Here is a 21,223-nt window from a genome sequence, read left to right on the forward strand (position 1 = left end):
AGGACTGGAGTTGATTAGTTAAGAACAGTTAGATTTCAATTTCCCGTTTTCTTAATATCACACATTTTACCCATATATGGATATCTAATACTGATATAGTCCACATGGCCTTGAATTCTGTTAATGAAATCAGATTTACTGTACATCTGCCACCCCTCTTTCCCTATAGACAGAAAGACAAAATCAAAAGCATCAGCTACTCCCTCTTGCAGTTTTTATTCATTACATAGATCCCCATACGCACACAGGCTCCCTTTCAATCTCAAATCAAACGCTGCAGTCCCGAGTGAGAAAATCTGGCTTAATAGAAAATTCCACAAGAACTAGGCAAATTTAAGGGGGAAAAACAGCATTAAATGGTTAATCTGGAAAAGCCAATCACATTACCAGCGGCGCATTCAAAGAAGCAAGTTCACTGGAAGCAGTCACTCAAATGCTTTGAGGATTTTCTTTTATTATATTTTTGCCTGCTTTCAGAAAACTTCTATGGCACGCCTAAGCCACCGGCCGAACCCACTCCCATGCTGTTTAATGTGACCGACCAGATTCTGCCCGGTGCCCGACCCAGTGCGGAAGGAAAGAGGAAGAGGAACAAGTCTGTCAGCAACATGGAGAAAGACAGCATTGAGCCCCCTGAAGAGGACGAGGAGGAAAGCCCGGTTCTTAATGGCAACGGCATTGCCATCACACCAGGTCCAAGAAAAAAGTTGTTTTAACCATTTTAAAAAGTTTAACTTCTGTACTGTTTTATAACAGGTTAATAAGTGGTTTTATATTTTAGTGGTATTGGACAGATGTGGATAGAGTATGAGTTGCGTTACTCCACATGAATAATAATCATTAATACAAACAATAAAAAGTAGTAATAAAAAAATAACTGAAGTAAGAGTACAAAAGTAAGTAGTGATAAGACTACTGAATACGAGTAACTGTTTGATTGTATTTCTGGTAATTCCTTGGCACCGTTTAACAAAATGTTTGAAAGACTGGGAATCGGTATATTTTTTGTGGTTTAGCACTAGAGACAGCCACGTTTGCCATTTTTCATTACGTGTCTGTGCTGTATTGTTTGGGCTTCTATGCCACCATAGTTTGTGCATGGCTATGTCTGATTGGTGAAATGGATTATCGTTGCTACGTCTGAAACAGAGTCATGTGTTAGATCAACTAGCAGCATATGTCTGGATAACAATAATGTAGCAAAGTAAGTTTCTTATTCACTAATTTACTCAAGTAAAAGTAAAAAGTATGCCTACTCTTAGAAGTACATTTTTTGAAAAGGTTTCTCAAGTAAATTTAACAGAGTTGGATGAATATCCCATGTACATGTTCTCCCTGTGTTCCTCGGGTTTCTCCGGTTTCCTACCACCACCCAAAGTGCCCCACACTTGTTAAGTCCTTGCCCTGCGTCCAGTTTCCTGAGGCAGCCACAACCCTGAGTAGGACTATTGGTTATGGAAAGTCAGTGAGTGAGTGGAATCCCAGATAAAATGGGCTTAACAATCAGATAAATTAATATTTCTCTAAGAGATTTTTTCCATTGTATCATTTTGTAATTTTTTTATATTGTGCTCCTGTAAAAGGGTAAAATTATCTGGTAAAAGATTCAAAATAATACTTGAAATAGTACTGCAGACCTTTGAGGCTTTTTAGAAGTCAGGATTACTTTGGGATAAAAATGAAACAATAAAAAAAAAAAGTAGAAGTTTTTTTTTGGCCTTACTTGCTCCCCGGACTGGAGGCTGAGGACAATTCAGCTTTCATCTGCGTCGAGAGCTTGTCTGTTTGTGCTCTTCTCTTTCTATTTTCTCCCCTCTGTGTCATTATCTTTGTACGGGTGCAGTAGCCCTCGAGTAGGAGCGGTCAGTCATGACTCACCCCTCTGTCCACAGAGTCCAGTGAGCATGAAGACAAAAGTACAGATGCCTCGGGTGAGGGCCCCCCCCAGTCGTGCCCACCCGAGACCCCCACGCTCACTGCCACCGACGTGCCTGAAGAAGAGGGCGAGCCACCCAAATCTCCGCCCGACTCCCATGACAACGAGGAGCTGGGCCCCTTGCCTGACAACTGGGAGATGGCGTACACTGAGAAAGGAGAAGTCTATTTCATAGAGTGAGTGACGTCTGCTTCTCCCTTCTGAGACGTAATCATAATCGTAAATGTTTTTTCTTTTTCTGACAACTTTTTACATTGTAGAACAAAACTGAACACAAAACACATGGTGATATGTAGTATCACCAACCAGTTCAACCTAAAATGTCCCCCTCAGGTCCTGTAATCACTATACTGTAGACAAAAAAAGTTATTTGGATTAAAATGAGCTCTGTCTGTCATGGAACAACTGGGAGTTGTCCAGGTCTCGTAGAAACACTTCACATATAGACGCGTTAGAAGATCCGGTGTCGTTAAGAACCGCTGATGCAGTTTGTTGGTGAGTGAATCCCCTCCCAGCTCATCTAATTCATTTAACAAGATGTGGCTCTGAACTTTTTCTGGATGCAGAGTGTGCGTAATGAACAGGGGAAGGGGGTTGGCAGGGTGCTATCCTCTTTCCCTCCCACTCGCTCCTGAGTCTCTTTTAAATAGGAGTCAAGAGGCTCATTAAAAGCCTCCACTGCCATTTTGTAGCATGAAAAGGTTTATATGTGTTTGAGACCTCAGTGTGTGGCTGTCCAGTGGCACCGAGGTGAAGCAACACCTGGGAATCTTTAGCTGGGCGCTTCCGAAGACTTAATCGGTGGGTGGGAGTCACATTCCCTCTTGCTGCTAGAGCCTCTCCCCCAGTCAATGACACACTTACCAGCGTCTGGAGTGAAGCCGTGGGAAGCAGTGTTTTCACGAACATCCTTTTGTTCCTCTGAGGACGATCGGGATTTCGTAGGTGAAAAGAAGAAGTTCAAAGACTGCTTTGAAAGACGTGTGGCTCCTTGTCCTCTCAGATGGATGCGGGAGATTAGGCCACGGCACAGCAATAGCCACAGGAAGGAAATGTGTGAGTGTGTCAGGTCTTAAATGCAGTCATTTAAAAATGCCGCTTTGCTTTGCCTCCTTCGCTATCATTTGCAGTCACAACACCAAAACAACATCCTGGCTCGATCCTCGACTCGCGAAGAAGGCCAAGCCTCCAGAGGAATGCGAGGAGGACGGTGAGTGTGTCTCGTGTATTTTAATATTCTCCATCAAAGTGCTGCTCTGTCATATTTAGAGGCTTGTTTTCTGAATTTTGCTCAGATATGTTAATTTAAACAAGCATATTGAAAACCGATCAAATGTTGGACAAGTTGAACTGCCAAAAAGGCAACTAAAAACTGATATTATGTTGATCTATTACCTTTGTCTATGTTTAGTTTCATAAAACACTATTTAGACCACAAAAATGCCACTGATGTTGACTGTCATCATCCCAGTAGGCCCACATCCCCATCCTCCAGCCCACACTTTACTAAAAGAGCACTATACAAAGTTTTATTGTCCTATACAGATAAGGCAACATTATTACCTATAATGAAATAATGAATAAGAGCAATTAAGGAGGATAAATGATTAAAAAGAAAAGTATTTGTGAGGAGAGTGGTTGAAGGAAAACTATATAAAAAATAATGTTAAAAAATAATATTAGGCAGGACCATGCGGTGGGATGGGCTCCAGTAGACACGACCCTGAGCAGGACTAAGCAGTTATGGAAAGTGAGTGGGTTAGAGATCATATTATGATAATTGCACAGGCAGAGTGGTTCTCGCAAGATAAAATTTTTAAATCCCCAAGAAACATATTTACCTGCACGAAACGTGACATTTTTATGACATAACAGCCCAGGCAGACGTTCTTTTGCTGACCAGGAGAAGGGTTTTTCAGGGCATCCTGAGGAAGCCTGCACTACTGGATGGGATTGAAACAGTTGGATGTACTGCATTTTTGTTTTATTTTCACTTTATCTCACCATTTCCAGGTCCAGCTCTCTGAGAATGTGGCATGTGAAAAGCAGGAAGTTGCTGAACTTTCCCCAGAAAGCCGCTATATGATAAGCCGCTAGGTGACATCAAATGCTAATTCCCATGTACCCGATACAGATCTAGCTTGCAGTTCCAAGGCACAACATTTGTTGCTAAGTTAGAGAGATCTAGTTTCAGTGATGAACATGTTGAGGAGAAGAAACCTATTAGACTGAACATCTCTAAATGAGGGGGAAAAAAAAAAGTAAAAATTAACACACTTGGTTATCAACAGGCGGTTCATTCTGATCTAAATTTGGATCTCTTTCACCTAGTCAGTGGGGTAAGATTTATAGCTGAGGCTACACAGTGACTCGTGGTGGTTCAGGTGGTGGCTATGGCCAGATTTTGAGTCTGAACTGAATGTGGAGATGCAGCTGGTGTAGGTCTGTTTGATCAGTATTAACATTTGTTTGATATAAGATTCAACAGTAGCCTTTTATTCAGTGCTTTTTTTTTTCATTCAACTTTTTTATTTTTTTTGTCACCACCGACAAATACCAGATCAAATGGCGGGGTCTGCAGCCGTGCGATTGTACAACCATGACGTGCTCTTCTGGTTAAAGTGTAGAATGACATTTCTGCGGCACCTTCCGTTAGACAGTCTTTTGCGTTCCCCTCCCCCGATGGGGCTTCGAATTCGCCGGGCTCAATATTCGCGCTTGAGTTGCAATGCAAAGGCAGTAAAAATCAATATCGCTTTCCTCAGACCAGTTAAGCAGCTCGCTGTGATGTGAATACAAATCCTGTATTTACCCTCCACGTCATGTGCTCTCCCGTTGGGCCTCGCCGTGTGGCCGCTGTGTACCCAAATGTCACCGGGATGCAAAAGAATGGAAAACAAATCTCCTGGCTTTGTGCATTGCTTCAACTTGGGTTGTGGCTGTTTTGGTCGCAGTGAGTCTCTGCGGGTCATGAAATAATGTACATTTGCAGAGACGCATGCTACAGCTCTATATGAAGGAGTCCCGGCGGTGCGCCACATGCCTCTTGCAAGGCCCCCGGGTCCCTTAGCACATCGCTCAGCTGACCTGCATGATCCCTGGCTACTGATTTACATGTAAGGGAGCGCAAGGTTTGCGTCGTTCTTCAAACATGCTTTTCTAGGCTGCCGCGTATGGAATTAGGCCCAGAGCGGCACGCCGCCATTTGAATGTGAAATGAGCTTCTGACACGGCGCGCGTCTGAGGATTATGCAGCGGTGCCTGTGCCATTCACGTTAAGTTCCCTCTCTTTCATCTGCGTTAGCCCTCTGCCTGTGATAGTGGGGCTGGAATCATCGGCTGCTGGGGGTCCGTGAACATACTTGATTTAAGCGCCGGGGCGGCTGCGAAGCGCCAGAAAAAAAAAAACAAATACGAAACCGCAAAGACAGAGGCAACGTACATACAGCAAACCACACGAGGAGGAGAGAGACTGTGAGAGAGACTGTGAGAGAGAGAGAGAGAGAGAGAGAGAGAGAGAGAGAGAGAGAGAGAGAGAGAGAGAGAGAGAGAGAGACCGTACCCATGGCTGAGGAGAAAGACACTTCTTCTGTGGTTGCCATAGAAACTAGAAGAGGAAGACCGTTGATTTAAGGTAGTTTCGTGTAAAAAGGCCTGTGTTAAGGTGGATGGTTTCCTGTTCCTGTTGTGGAGTGTGTTGTGGTGCGATTTTCGTTTTTTGAAAATGGGTTCAGCTGGTTGATTGACTTCATTCATAATGGGGACAAAGGCAAAACTGGGTCTGGAGGCGGAGCTAATTATCCAGGGAGGATTTGTGTGTGTCTGAGTGCGCATGTGTGCACGCATGGTGTGATTTCTACACCTGTGTCTGAGAGGCATGGAGTCAAGCGTCACAATCACCAGCGCTGCCACCGGTGTGCAAGGAATCCACGTCGGATGAGGGATTAGTTTCATATCATTTAGCAAAGAGTCATAAAGTAGACCGGGAAATAACTGTGTAAGACACAAGGTCAGTCCATTTATCAACTCTTTTGCTCCCCTGTTATACGTTCACATCCTTCCATTCTCCGTGGCTTGCGGAAGAAACGCCTCTGTCTCTCTGTAAGAGAATGTGACAAATGTGAAAAGCAGGAAGTTGCTGAACTTTCCCCAGAAAGCTGCTTTATGTTGCTATGTGATATCAAATGTGAATTCCCATGAATGTCAAGAGTCACTTTATTCCTACTGTGTACCCGATACAGATCTGGCTTGCAGATCAAGGTTCAAGGCGGGGCAGCGTTGGCCTAGCGGCTAAGGATAGCAGGTTGCCACTGAGGTGCCACCGAGCAAAGCACCGTCCCCACACACTGCTCCCCAGGCGCCTGTCATGGCTGCCCACTGCTCACCAAGGGTGATGGTTAAAAGCAGAGGAAACATTTCGTTGTGTCACCGTGTGCAATACTCTTGGTATTTTAAAGGCCCATTTATGATGAGTGTTGAAGACAGACATGGATACGTGTATAGATCAACGTCTGCATTTTTGTCAGGTTTTTAGAAAAGTATGTTTACAGCCAGTAGATCAAAAGTATAATGAGGAAAAGATGGTAAAAGGTGGCAAACATCTACATGATGTCACTTCATAGTCCTGCCTCTGTTGCATTTGTTCTCGACAGAAGGTCAGAAACTGGACAGCTGATGGTTTTCATAAATCAAGGGAGCATAAATGAGTTTTAAGGATTACTGGTAGCACACTGTATGATAAAAAGAATAAAAGAATAAGCCACAAGAGCAAACAAAAAAAGCATATTAGCTGTTGCACTGATGCTCCCGTGTTGTTGAAGGGAGCGATTTGCAGGCCCTCCTTAACTTGACATCAGACTGTGTCTCAGAGGCACTGAATTTCATCAGCGTGCGCTAGCGCTAACCTGAGGGCTGGCAGCATCCTCTCGCCTCTGTGCTCGCGCTCCTTATTAGGACTCCTTCTTGCCCACTGTGCATCCATTGCAGCCCGCTTGTTTTCCCAAACAGCGGAAGTGTGTGGCTCATACTCCCGTGCGCTTTCAGTTCGGCTGTCAGTCGTCAACCAAGTGCACAGCTCTGAAGATGGAAAGCGTTTACACATATTTCCCATGATGCCCTGGGGTGTAATACAAACAACGCATGCAAGGAACAACATCCTCCCCTCCCTCCTTTGCGTCAGCTCGTCGTCTGTCTTCCTCTCCGGTTACTTTGAACTATCACGTCCCAGCGTTTCTGAAGCGCCTCTTTTTTTTTTTTTCTTCTGGTGTCCTTATCGCTTGGCCTTGTAATCTCCTGGATTATCTATCTGTCACCCACTTTGCTAATACCGCCTCAGTGCCTTTGGTTGAATCGTTATCGATTATGCCGCTCGGGGCATCTTGTGCGGGGTGACCTGGCCACACTGGAATTAGCCCAGAATTCGTTTTTTTGTCCACTGATTGGCCGGAGTTCTGTAACATTTTGATAGGTTGCTGTAACCAGCATGCCTGTGTTGTCTTGTTAATGGGGAAAAGGTTGGATGAGGAAATCACACTGTCTTGCACTCATATGTGTTGAAATAATCCCCATGTGGATTTTGTGGTTACGTCTCAGTGTTCATGCAGAGCATCTCTGGACAGTTGTGGGAAGAATAGATTTTTTAATTAAGACTGGGAGTGAGCTGAAGGGAGGTGGGGTAGGATTAAATTGTCCCACAGTGTAATGCAGTTTCCAATAAACAGGCACAATTGTTATATCGATTTGTGAAATCTTTCAGTCGCTCATGCAATACAATAGTAGTCAAATAAAATAGTATTTTAGGTCCTTGTATAGTTTTACAATGTATATTTTATTGTCCATTATAATGAAAACCCTGCATGGTAAATATAAATTTGTCTGAATTTAAATGTAATACCTCATTTTAAACTGATGTACAGCAGCCATGGTGCAATAAAATGGAAAAACAACTAATAGTAATTTTGTGAGTTAATCCACTGAAGAGATAGGACTTGGTGCAGGAAATATCATGAAAAGTAATGTATTGTAATTCTCCCAGTAACAGCCAAACAGACATTTTTTCCTCTTATCTATTTTAATTCTTTTGTAAGCCTTTTTGTTGGCCTGGACATATTTGGCTTAAGCAGTTAATATTTTTTTAAGATGCACTGGACATGTGGTATTCAGCACTGAACAGCAATTATAAAGGACATCTTTTCAGATTCTGATATTCACAAACCACACACACAATTTTCTTCCTCACAAATCAAAATCTTTAGTACACATTCTCAGGTAGTAAGATATTCACACCCGTTCAAACCTTGGAGCGCATGTGTCTCATGTCCCTTTTGACACCAGGTCAAAATACTATCATGCTTGAGCTTCAGTATCAACGAAGCAATGATTACAAGATTTTGTGACATTTCCTCGCTTCACAGAAGAAACACTTTGGCTTGTGTGCCAGCTGAAGTACTGCAGATATGGATCTGTATGGATCTCTTCTGTCTATATTAGCAGATATTAGCATTTTGTTTACAGATTTAAATAAACTAGAGCTGTCATTGTCTCCCTTCGCTGACCCTTTAGGGGTCACCACAGCAGATCAATTGATCTGGTGGTTTGCATAATTAATTTGGCAATGGTTGCAATGATGCAACCCAGGCTTGGGACCGGCACTAAGAAATACACTGTCACATGCATCCCCAGTGGCTGGGTAAACTAGAGCTGTCAATCGATTAAAACTCTTCAACAAACAAATAATGCATTTAAAACCACAGAGTAAGGATGAGACAAGCAGTAATGGGGAGATGATTGGGTCATTTTTTTTTTTAAGCTAAAGCAGAAAATAGATTGGAAACATTTTGAATGAACTACTGAGATTTCAGTAGGGCATATATATATTGCTAATTCATATGATTAGGCCAAAAAGATGAATCATCCCTAAAACTGATCTTTATGTAGGGATAGTAATTGGCTTTAATAAAGTAAACAAAATGCAACAGTGTTAATTGTGTCACAACACATTATAACATTCATAAATGAAACACAAAGATTAATATTATTCTACATTTTTCCTTTTTCATTGCATCAGAGCTTCCATATGGCTGGGAGAAAATTGATGACCCCATATATGGCAGTTACTACGTAGAGTAAGTTATTCTGAATGTTTCGATTTGGTTTGCTTTGTTGCTGTTGTCTCTTCGTATCACATTTGTTAGTTTGCCGGTACGTGTGTTATTTCACACACAACTGATTTGTCACTTCAGCACAATGTGAACAGGTAGCGAGAAGGTAAATTGAGACAAGTAATAAGCATTTCTTTATTATGTTGACATAATGCACGTTGCCCGCTGAAATTTGCTCTGACATTTAATTAGTTTTTTTTTTTTTTTGTGATTGGCGGCTTCTGAAAGCAGATCCTCCCCTGCAGAGAACAGCCACTGAGATATAATAATGTTTTCATCATTTTGCCTCTAGTCATATCAACAGAAGGACCCAGTTTGAGAACCCTGTCCTGGAGGCCAAGAGAAGGATTCAGCAGCAACAACAGATGCAGAGCCAAGGACTGTCTGCACTTCCGTTGCCTACAATCTACAGAGGTGACCGACCCCATTCTTTTCATGGCGGCCCAGCTAAAGAATGCAACCTTAAATCTGACTAAAACTGTGCTCCCTGACCCTTTCAGAGAGGCCGCCATTCACACGGGACCCCACCCAACTAAAGGGCACATTCCTGTCCACGGCCCTACAGAAGAGCAACATGGGATTTGGGTTTACCATAATTGGAGGGGATGAGCCAGATGAGTTTCTACAGGTGAAGAGTGTCATTCCTGAGGGTCCTGCCGCACAGGATGGCAAGATGGACACAGGTAAAACAGTGAAAATCACACAACGTGCCCTGTTTTCACAGCTTTGTAGTTGGCATGGTCACTAATATCACAACAAGTGATGTCTTTCAGGATTTACAGAAATTACCAGATACAAAGCACTGTTGCCAAATATGTGTTTGTTGTAACCCATAACATCCATAACTAATTAACACTAATGATTAATTATCAGGCTTAAATAAGTTTCCTACTTCAAAACCACAAGTTCTGGCAACACTGAGTCTATAATACCACTTTCTCATGCTGTCATCAGTGCACATCATAAATTCAATCTGCCAACCCAAACATGCAGATAGATTATCAGCGCTGTCGAGTGAATCTTACACATGCAAACATCCCCTTGTCTTATATAGAGCAATGAAAATATCCCCCTACACATTTAACCCTTGTAAGTATTATATGTTTCCCATTATTAGTGTTTATTTATGACATGTCTTCAAACATATGAGACATAAAGTATTGATTTTGAGTGCAGAATCCACATGCATAGCACTGTCTGAATGCATCCGGAGTTCAGCATACATTATTGAGTAGCATTTGTGTGGACTACAGCTCTTACTCGCTGCATCCCATTCTCCCATATTTGTGCAGAATTGGCTGATGATCTGTGAACTAGCCTCAGGTCATCTTTATCATAGAGGGCTCTTGTTAGAGGCCAGGACTCCAGATGGCCTGCTTGTCCTTTTAGTCATATGGAGACATGCACTTTCATTGACCCTTCTTTCTCTGTTTCTGTGTGTGTGTTTGTGTGTGTTAAACTGAGATGATATGATGGCCTGTTGAGAGGGAGTCTTTTTATTTGAAAAATAAATGCCTGCCCTATTTCTCCTGCACATGTTCATTAAATGAGCGGGTTGTGTGCATGTGTTGTCTGTGTGTTAAAATTTAATAGGATGTTAACGGTATGTGTGCGCCTGTATCTAATCTTACCTGCTTCTTCTGGACCTTCTTCTCTTTTTAACAGGTGATGTAATTGTCTACATTAATGACATCTGTGTGCTGGGCACTACCCATGCCGATGTGGTCAAACTCTTCCAGTCTGTGCCCATTGGCCAAAGTGTCACACTGGTCCTATGTCGAGGATACCCATTACCCTATGACCCTGAGGACCCCTCTGCCAGCGCCTCCCTTCCCCCCATAGGCCTGGTGGAGCACCCACTGTTACTGAACGGCAGGAGCAACTATGACAATTACATGGAGTACATGTCCCTCACAGGCCGGCTGGTTTCAGATCAGTCGGCCCCACACTCCCACCCGGGGGACACCCACCTGGATGGTTCACAGCCACCCTCCCTAAATGCACCCAGTGGAGGAGCACCCCATGATGACAACATCTCCATGGCTTCATCAGGGACGGCTGTGGGGCAAGGAGTGGCTGCAGGCCAAGGGGCAGATCTGCTGAGCCTCACGATGGTGAAAGGGTCAGAAGGGTTCGGCTTCACCATCGCTGACAGTCCCACAGGGCAGCGCGTCAAGCAGGTGCTGGAGGCACAGGGCTGCCCTGGGCTCTGCGAGGGTGACCTGATGGTGGAGATCAACCAGCAGGGCCTGCAGGGCCTCAACCACAACCAGGTTGTGCAGCTACTGAAGGACTGTGCTGTGGGTGCTGAAGCCACGCTGGTAATCCAGAGAGTGGGTGGAGGAGCAGGTAAGCAGGTTCTCCTTCAACTTAATTCTCTATTCATTCAATTCTTAAAAGAACTTATCTAGTAGAATAGATAACTGAAGTTTTTTTTGTTGGGAGGCCTGTGGTAGCGTAACTATGTTGGCAGAGCTGTTGAGGCTGTGATTTTAACTGTACTTGGTATGTTGAAGCTATTCATTTCAGCTTCGGTTTCATTTCTATCAGTCCTTGGAACCAACATGGATGTTAATGGACAAAAGAATGGTTAATTAGCCATACAAGACCATTATTTTGAATGCATTTGATGGCTGACAGAACAGGAAGGTTTTTTTAAATCATTTTTCTGATTTTTGTTCATCCATGCCGTGATATATTCTGATAATTCCTCTAGTGATGCAGTATCAAAACACCCATACATTTACAGCATTTGGCTCTGTGGTATGTTTAATTGAAATTGAGATACAAAGAGAGATTTTGGAGGTAATTGCAGCAAATACACCAATGCTCTTTAAAATTTTTGTTCTTTGAGAATAATTATTTTTTTAGTTACACAAATATCGTTATTTTATCCTAGGTATCGGCCCTGTAGTATAGAGAGTCAACATCATTATGGGCAGCAATAACTTCTTTGGTAGTCTAATGCTTTTGTACATTTCTCTTTTGTACATTTCTTTTATTCACTATGGATGTATTGTCAGAATTTGTTGATTTGGGGTGGAGCTGTGAGTGATCTTTATCACTCACTTTATCACTCACTTTCACTGGCGAGCCATAATTATTGTACACACCCTTGGTCATTCATGATTACTTACACCCCCTCTTTCCCATGTACATGTTTTCTCTCTCTCGCTCCTTCTCGCTCGCCCTCTCTCCGGTCCAATCACTTCTTCACTTTCTGCACGCTGTCTTCCTCTATCTGTCTTTTTTTTTCTTCTCCCTCACGTATTTTCAAACACCCTCTCTCACCCTCTCTCACCTTTTCTCACCATCTCCATCCATCATTCTTTCAAAACAAGACAATCCTATTTTTAACTCACCTTGGCGATAATTCACGGTGTCGTACATGACTGTACCACGGTTAGTTCGGTCCGTCCATTGCGAGTGGAACGCTGTCAGCACTCAGACATAATTTCATACCTACACCTTACACACACCCTCTGCATACACCTTATTTACCTTGTTTACCTGGTGCTACCTGCCTGCCTGCTGACTGAATGGTGGTGCTTAGCAACAATATACACTGTTTTACATAACTGGCATCTTTTTTTGTCACAACTGCTATTCAGAACTATTTGATAATAACTTTAAAAAGTCATGTAATAGCAGTTGTAAAGCAATTAGTTGGGGTTATGAAATCTGATCATGTTCAAAGTTGTGCAGAAACAAAAAAAATATTAATGTGCCAAGTGTTTTCATTTTGGTTTTGCTGGTATGTTGCTAAGCAACAACAGTCTTGTGGAAGAACGGTTTAAAAATAAGACAAATTATTAATCAGCCATTGATAATAACATTGTTAATTTAACACCCTTTTTTTTTTTTCGTCTGTAGAGCATGAATGTATGTACAGGTCTGGAAACCAAACAATAGTAGCCTTACTATTTTTAAAGCAGCCATTCTATATATTCTATACTGCAAATATATTCTATATTTGCTAAACACAGTATTACTTCTTCAGAAGAATTAAATTACCACTTCCCAAGTTAAATCTCCACTATATTGTTATTTAATACTGGCAAAAAACTGACACTTATTGTAATATTATTTTTTCAGCAAATTTTTGGATGAAATTGGAATTTGGATTGAAATGTTTTTAGTAGTTTATTAAAGAACAATTCCATGCTGATCAACAGAGGAGTATCACCTTGTTTTCAGACAGTGCTCCATGGCAGAATTTACCTGCCAGGTTCCACCTATTCTCCTTAAGATGACATTTGTTGGATCTGCTGTAGAGCTGTGGAATAACCGTGAAACATGAATTTGACATTGTAAAGTAAAACTGTCCAACTGGCGGTGAGGATCCCACAAGGAGACCGTAAGGCCTTCAGGGAGAAGCCAGCATTAGTTCCGTCTGACGGAAATGTGCAAACGTTCAGTGACATTCACTGTGGAAACACGGCACCGCAAACATGCAGAGTCTGCTCCTCTTCTGCACTTCTGCACTCGGGAAGTGGCTCCCTGCAAAAGTCATATGCTCCTCACGCAGATTTGGTTTCGGGGCTGAGTGTTTATTAGCGCCGCTTGCTAGGTCGTGACAGGCTCGGCGGTGGCCTAGTGAGCGGCGTCTCGCCCCACCGCAGGGCAGCAGCGCACCCTGATGAAAATGCACATCACAGTGGCGGCTGCTCTTTTGACGTGATCTGACAGCGCTCAAGGACGGAGCTTGTAACAGCTGCCACCGCCTAAGAGGAGAGACCCTGATGAAAGCCGGCTCGGTGGATAGAGGTGCGTTGCCGCAGCGGCCTGGTGAGATTTTGCGGGTGATGCAGTGCTCGACCTCTGGTCTCTGTTAAGGAATGATTTGCTTGATAAACACTAGGATTGGTGGAAATTGGCAAATGACCTGTTTTGTGTGGACATTGTTATAGATTCAAGATTCAAGATTGGTTTATTGTCAGTACAACAGTATTCCGTGTATTGATATAATGTTTCACACATAGTGCAATCATAAAAGAAAGCAAAATATATAGGTATATACACACTAAACTGAACTATACTAACTAAAACTGAAACTTAAATACTGTACAGATCTCTGTAAGAAAAATGTAAAACTTTTCTGTACAATGAACAGGACAACATCATGTAGGGTGCTTGTAACTGGATATATTAGATATTTCAGACAGGACACACAAGAAAAGACAAACATGTGCAAAATGAGCAGATATGTGCTAAATTAATTTAGATGTGCAAAATGGTCAGTATGTTATCAGGTGCATAAGGCTGGAAGTGTACAAATAAGGTTATACATATAAGGTAGAATAATTTGATTTTAAATTGTATATCTTGAGTTTCATGATTTAATTCATTTGACCCTCTGTGGTGGGGTGGCACCTCTGCCCTTGGTGAGTACCTGCCCTGCACCCAGGGTCCTGGGATGGGCCCTGGCAGCTGATACCCTGCTTAGGAATAAGCTGTGGTTTATTAGGAGTGAGTTTGCCCCTTTATTCTCAAAAACAAGCACCACAGACCATTCCAAGGGCTGTGCAGTAGCTACACGGAATTAATAAATTAACTGGGTGTCTGTTAATATTCTGCCTGTTGGTGCTCTTTTAAAGGAATTAATGTGAAGACAATATGTGAAAAAATTTGTTGAGGGCAACTGCTGAACAAACTTCCAAGCTTCTATTCACTAATGAATGATAAAAGCTGAGTTTGATTAAATTAGTATTTTGGGGTGGGGCAACTTTTACATTTACATTTAAGGCATTTGGCTGTGAACGTATTTAATTTTGACACGCCAATGTTAAATTCAATGCTCCTCCCACGCTCAATATGCATTCTGCCATTCAACATGGATGTAATATCAAACTTTTTGGAGGGCTGTTATCATGATGTCACTACCTGCGATTCCTGACAGCCATCTTGATAAACCCAGCGCTGCCTTGGTCGCTGCTTTCAATTCTCTGTTATTGCTGTTGATATCGGTACTGCACTGCATTGTGGGATATTTAAGACAGCGCAGGGTCCAGTGCTGGTATGGTCTAGACAGTATGGACGGGTATATATGGTATGACAGTATCTATTTAAAAATGAGAGGTAGAAGTCAGTTTGAACTCAGGTCGAACTCGACCTCTGCTCATTCCGCCGTGCGGCCTGTGATGAAGTAGCTCTGGCCTCTTTGGGATTCTCAGATTGACACGTTGAGCTCCCCGGAGAAGGGCGAGAGACAGGATGTGAGTGACTAACCCAGCAGAGTGTGAGACTATTCTATTCCAGAGCCGGCACTCTGCCAGGGTCCCGCTGAGCCCGGCCATGTTCACAGCTCTGTCCCTCAGCACCCTCTTTAGTCCCTCTCTCTCAAGCCGAGCCAGCAGGAGGAAAACAGGCGGCACGCTGTGCCAATGAGCGTCCTCGTCATCTCTTGTAGGGCTGGGCTAAAGTACTGTGGGCCTATCGCGCGGAAGCAGTGTAAGGGACGAATCATTCTAGATCAAACAAGGGGAGCAATTAACTAGGCCGATTTTATCTCAAGCATGAAATGATTGTGGGACTTTTTTGACGTAGCACTAATAGCCAAGGTTTAGTTGTGAGGGTAAAAAAACATAAAAAAAAAATGTTCAACAATTCAATAATTAATGCAGATAATGAGGGGGAAAGAGGGCTGCAAAAGACCACATGCAGCTAATCTCACATCCTCTGTGCAAACCACTTATTGTCAACACCTTTCGTCTGCTCATAATCTCTTGTTCATGAAGGGAGGCAGTTCATTTCACAACGGGGACAGTTATCAGATTTAATAAATAATAATAAAAAACCTTCAGCACCACGAAGAGTTCGGATACCTGAACGATCTGATCCTGTAGATATGGCCTTTCAGCATCTCGTGTGCCTTTAACGGCCGCCACTGAGCTTTAAACAAAGAACCGCCCACCCCACCTCTTATATACTTTTATCATTTCTGTCCTGTTTTATTGCATTCTTTACAACAATTTGTTCAGCATAAACTGTGGATTACTGTGTGTTAGAAATCATTTGTATTGACTTACTTTTGCTTTATCAAATCTGTGTGTTTTAGGGTGGTGCCAGAAATATTTATTCACTGTGCTTTTTGTCATGTTTGGACCTTCATTAAGCTGGGCAACAGTCTGTAATTAACTCAGCAGCAGAGCTTTTGATAACATGTAATCTCCCTTTGACATATCAGCCTGTAGATATTAGTGGAAGGGACATAGTGCACAAAACGCAGGAGAGAGTGCTCTAATCGGTACAGACTTTTATGTCTTGTAGGTTTTTCACTTTTTAAACGAATCTGCTTACCGCCACATTCGTCTTTGTATCAAGACGAGACGATGTGTCGAAGCTTGTTGCATCTGGGTTGCCTGCTGCTCCTCGGCCTCCATTAACATGTGGAGCCCGGTCTGGAGTTGGCGCATTAAATATAAGCCGCGTGCCAGCAGCTAATGATGTAATTACGTTGAAAATCAACGCAACAACCAAATTACTCTGGGATCGATTACACAAACAAAATAAGTCATGGTATCGGATGTAACTGTCTGATTAAATAATTTTTTTAGTGTGAAAAAATAAGGTCAGATTGGATCTTGTGGGGTTGCAAGAGAGCAGGCAGCCATTTTGTCTCCAACACAGTATATTTCCCTAATGAATAGATGTTGTTTTAAAATATAATATTTTGTTTATATATAAATATATGTGTGTGTGTGTGTGTTTAATGTACGTGTGTGTGTGTGTGTGTGTGTGTGTGTGTGTGTGTGTGTGTGTGTATATATAAAGCTTGTTTTGTGACCTTGTTTTTGTATTCTGTGTACACTGATATTCTGTTTCATTTTTCCCTCTCAGGTCACTTCTCCTGGGATGGGAAACAGGTAGAGTGAATTGTTATTTGCTTGATTCTGCTGTCGCCTTTGGTTGGAGTGTCTGAACATGAATAGCGTGAATAGCTCACCATGTCTGAATCACCACGCAAATCTGAATTAATGAGTTCCAGTTTATTCCTGAAGACAGCATTAAAAGACATTTGAATATACTGAATATGTAATATCTTTTTCTTTTTAGCCTGTTGAACCTCTGTTGGTGTGTACTGTGATGCATGAAAATATGTCAGAAATTTGAATTATGCCAACCAAAACAAAACAGCTTACTATCCGTAAGGGTCTAAAACGATTGGTACATGATTTATTCATTGTATATGTTCATTGTAACATTACTATTTGGTATGACTTTTAATACAGTATTTTTCATATAAAACAATGTAAAACTTTTTCATATCAACATTACATCAATATATAATGTAATGTACACTGTTCATTACACTGTAATGCAAGATTGTGTTATTAGAGTTGAATAACTTTGCCCAATGGTTTATAATTTTACACCGGCTCGAGCTTACGTGGTGCACAAGTGGTCAGGTGATGCGTTTTGAATAGCACGATACAGATGCAAAAATGGATGCTGAGGAGGTGAAACAGAGTCTGCCCTCTACCGTTTTGGTTGCACTGGAAATGAAAGCAAAGTCTGAGGTGTGGGAAATTTTGTTAAGAAATGTATAAATGACTCACTCTGCAACTAAATGGGTTTGGGCTTTTATAAAGCTGTACTTGAGAGTCCGAGATTCTCTCTGACTTGTGCATGGTCGGCCTTTTAAGGCCCGAATACAGCTTTTATATGTTACATGCAGTTAAATAAGACTGTTATGTTATGATGAACTGATTCAGAATAAAGCTAGAGTGAAAAAGTATGCATATATATTGTAGCTGTATTAAGATGAATGTTCTTATTCACTCACTGAGAGAGCTCCTCCGTTCACAAAAGCCCTACGGGGACTGAATTAGTTTTTACTGTGTCCTTGTTTTTTGGCAAAGGCTGTAGGAGCTATTAATTTGTGAGAGATAAGAATGCAGTGACAGGGATAGACAGTGAGAGCAGGTCATTATGAAGGCCTCTAAATTCCAGTCAAAATACATAAAAAAAATTAGCTTGGCTTTCCTGTCACCGGAGCGTCTAGTCACAGTGTTTGTAGCAGTGTTTGGATTCCTTTGGACTATTCTGTCGGCTCCGGCACTGGCTGACAAATCATTTTCATTTAGTTCTGATGAGACTAAATTACTTTATGATTCTTGGGGAGGAGGGGTGACTAAAAGTGAGACGCCAGAGATGGGATGCTATGGGAACCTGCTGCACCGAATCCATCTCACTCCGGAGCTTCACAGTACCCCAAAGGACTGTGATGGATTTAGCAGCTGATTGAGTTTCTAAACGAGTACGGCAACCACAACAACTGGCAACAAAATAGTCCCAGAGTGAATAGATGTGTGTGGATAGATGCCCCGTTTTCAAATATTTCTTGAACAGGGTAGGTGTTGTTGTAAAATCATATAGTATGAAATTTCAATGTCACAAATTAGTTAAATTTAGATTCTGAGGTTCATTCTAACCGATGCTACAATTAACAACTAACATTTACTGATTCAGAACTGTTACTGTCTGTGTGCAGATGTAGTTCAGCTAGTGGAGGGAGTCTGACTGTATGTGCCTTGGCACAATATTCCATTCAAATATCATTGCTTAATGTAGTATAATGCTTACTTGGTGGTTTTCTTCTGTACTTTAAAATGTTTTTTGCCCTCTGAGCATCCTTGAAACATTTTTATGTTCTTCTGTTTGTCCAGTGGGATCCCCAATGCAGCCCCCAAACCAGTCTCTCAGCACCAGTCCACCCCCACAGTGCTCCTCATCCATCACAGACCCTCCATCGGTCCTCTGTCCCAGACACAGAAAGTTTCCACCTCAGCAAGCCAGATCCTTATGACCTTTACGAAAAGTCCAGGGCGATCTATGAGAGCAGACGTGAGTGTCGTTATCCCTAGGATCATTTAAACTTGGATTTTTTTCCTGTGTGCGTCTCTCTTGCTCTCTCTTGCTCTCTCTCGCTCTCTCTTGCTATAGAGAGAATGTTTGTGTGTGTGTGTGTGGGTATCTCTCTTTCTCTCTCTAGCGTGTGTGTGTATCTCTCTCTCTATTTATATATATATATATATATATATATATATATATTAGAGGAGAGAGAGAGAGAGAGAGAGAGAGAGAGGAGAGAGAGAAGAGAGAGAGAGAGAGAGAGAGAGAGAGAGAGAGAGAGAGAGAGAGAGAGAGAGAGAGAGAGAGAGAGAGAGAGAGAGAGAGAGAGAGGAGAGAGAGAGAGAGAGAGAAGTATGTTTTCAGTAGGATGAACTATCCAATCAGTGTGATTCAATGTGCATTATCACCTTTAATATTGGCCTAAACTAGTTCCAGATCCCCCCTCAGTCATCTTAATAGCCTTTTCTGTTAATGGCTTTGAACACTAATTGTAAATCAGCTGGCCTTCTCTATTCCCGGACATCACGTCTGGCTTAATTCCTTCTCGTTATCAACTGGATCTCATTTGTTCACCCAGAGCCAACCCCACCACGGACTAATTATCATCCTGACTCAACAGGTTAGTCTTTGTGTCTGATTTTTAATGCAGTCTCAGAATAGGAGTATTGGACTGATCCCTCTACTGTACTGCACCATTGTGTAAGGCTAAAATATTAAGCCAGGTTTTTGGCATTTATCTATGCTACTCTGCCATTTTTTTAACATTTATCTGTAATGAGATGGTGATATTAGTATATACATTAGTTATATACTAATGTAACTATAGCCTAGGTAGTAGCCTAGTGGGTATCACACACTTTGAACCAGAAGACCAGAAAGTCACTACCATTGTGTCTTTGAGCAGTGTCTCCAGGGGGACTGTCCCTGTAAATACTGATTGTAAGTCACTCTGGATAAAGGAGTCTGCTAAAAATGCCAAGGATGTAAATGGAAATTAATAAAAAATGTAATGAGCCATTGCATGTCTGTTGTAATGTGATTCTAGGCCCAGAGTATCAGGAGGTGGAGGTCCATCTACTGCGAGAGAAGACTGGGTTTGGGTTCCGTATCCTGGGTGGAGATGAGGCCGTGCAGGCTGTGAGTCCGGAGGCCCGTGACAAGGCTCGTATGGGACGGGCAGAACAGACCGTCCATTAGTGTCTCTATGACAGGGAGAGAACAGGAGAATGGAGAGAATGATGAAGTTAAGAGAAGGGACAGACAGAAACCATCAGCTGGAAGGGATAGATGTTCTAAACACATTGATGGAAGAAAACAAACAAACAAGAGAAGAATCGGTACAGTAATGTAATCCTGGTAATCAAACATTTGGGCTTATGGTTCTCCAAATTCCAGCAGTTCTTCATTTCACCTGGTAGGTTGAAGCCCTTTCCACATGTGGAAGTGTTTCATGAGGGCTCTTTCAATAACCAGGCTTTCCTGCATTTTGTGGTAGAGTATGCGTTATTAGATCAAATTAAATTAGATTTTTAGATCAGATTAAACTTTATTTAATATTTAAGATCAAATTTATTGGTGCTGTTCTAGGGCTTTAGGGTTTAACCACACAGGCATATCTGCAGTTAAACTATATTCTCATTCAGTGAAATTCATTAATTGATAGTTACACATTATATTTTGAGCACAGGATATTCTCTACATTCTTGGATCTTTTACCCTTACCTTGCCTATCTGTAAAAAAAAAATTGCTAAATTTGATTCCTTTTTCAACAGATTGTGATCGGAGCCATCATAGAAAACAGTCCTGCCGAGCGTGATGGCCGATTGCGTCCTGGAGATGAGCTGGTGTCAGTGGACCGCATGCCAGTGGCAGGGAGACCTCACCGATACGTCATCGACCTCATGCATGCAGCTGCTCGCAATGGCCAGGTCACCCTGACAGTCAGAAGAAGGGTGCAGCCTCTAGGTGAGGAAAGCAAGATGAGGTCGCTTTCTAAAGCACTCTCATCTGAATCCATTTCAGTCAGAAAATTAATTCAGGAAGTAAGAGCTTTCTTCCATTTCTTCTTATATTTAAAGGGTCAAAGTCTGAGTAGGGACTGCAGTAATTAATCAAATGGCCATGGACACACTTGCACAACCTCGTCCCCTCTGAAAGAATGTCTGGCAGACTCTGGGTCAGCAGGATGCACAGTCAGTACTGCAGGGTTCAATAGAATTTGTTGCTGGCTTCGCTCCAAGCTCTTCATATGGGCAGGATGTTGGATCCTGC

The 21,223-nt window shown here is 42.2% G+C and overlaps 1 protein-coding gene across 11 annotated transcripts in view; it reads left to right on the top strand.

The window, feature by feature from the left end:
• Positions 1 to 21,223, top strand: part of magi2b (membrane associated guanylate kinase, WW and PDZ domain containing 2b) — a 52,783-nt gene that overhangs the window by 23,703 nt on the left and 7,857 nt on the right. For 6 of the 11 annotated variants that reach the window (XM_028957642.1, XM_028957643.1, XM_028957640.1 and 3 more), the window contains exons 4-15: positions 478 to 693; positions 1,893 to 2,112; positions 3,067 to 3,146; positions 9,003 to 9,060; positions 9,389 to 9,510; positions 9,597 to 9,779; positions 10,762 to 11,445; positions 16,936 to 16,961; positions 18,765 to 18,942; positions 19,529 to 19,570; positions 19,997 to 20,112; positions 20,725 to 20,917. In XM_028957642.1, coding sequence (XP_028813475.1) covers positions 478 to 693; positions 1,893 to 2,112; positions 3,067 to 3,146; positions 9,003 to 9,060; positions 9,389 to 9,510; positions 9,597 to 9,779; positions 10,762 to 11,445; positions 16,936 to 16,961; positions 18,765 to 18,942; positions 19,529 to 19,570; positions 19,997 to 20,112; positions 20,725 to 20,917 — 2,118 coding nt within the window. The remainder of the gene's footprint in view (positions 1 to 477; positions 694 to 1,892; positions 2,113 to 3,066; positions 3,147 to 9,002; positions 9,061 to 9,388; positions 9,511 to 9,596; positions 9,780 to 10,761; positions 11,446 to 16,935; positions 16,962 to 18,764; positions 18,943 to 19,528; positions 19,571 to 19,996; positions 20,113 to 20,724; positions 20,918 to 21,223) is intronic. The other 5 variants (XM_028957644.1, XM_028957649.1, XM_028957650.1 and 2 more) reach the window with 3 other exon arrangements.

This window comes from Denticeps clupeoides, chromosome 17, assembly GCF_900700375.1.
Source record: "Denticeps clupeoides chromosome 17, fDenClu1.1, whole genome shotgun sequence".
NCBI lineage: Eukaryota > Metazoa > Chordata > Actinopteri > Clupeiformes > Denticipitidae > Denticeps > Denticeps clupeoides.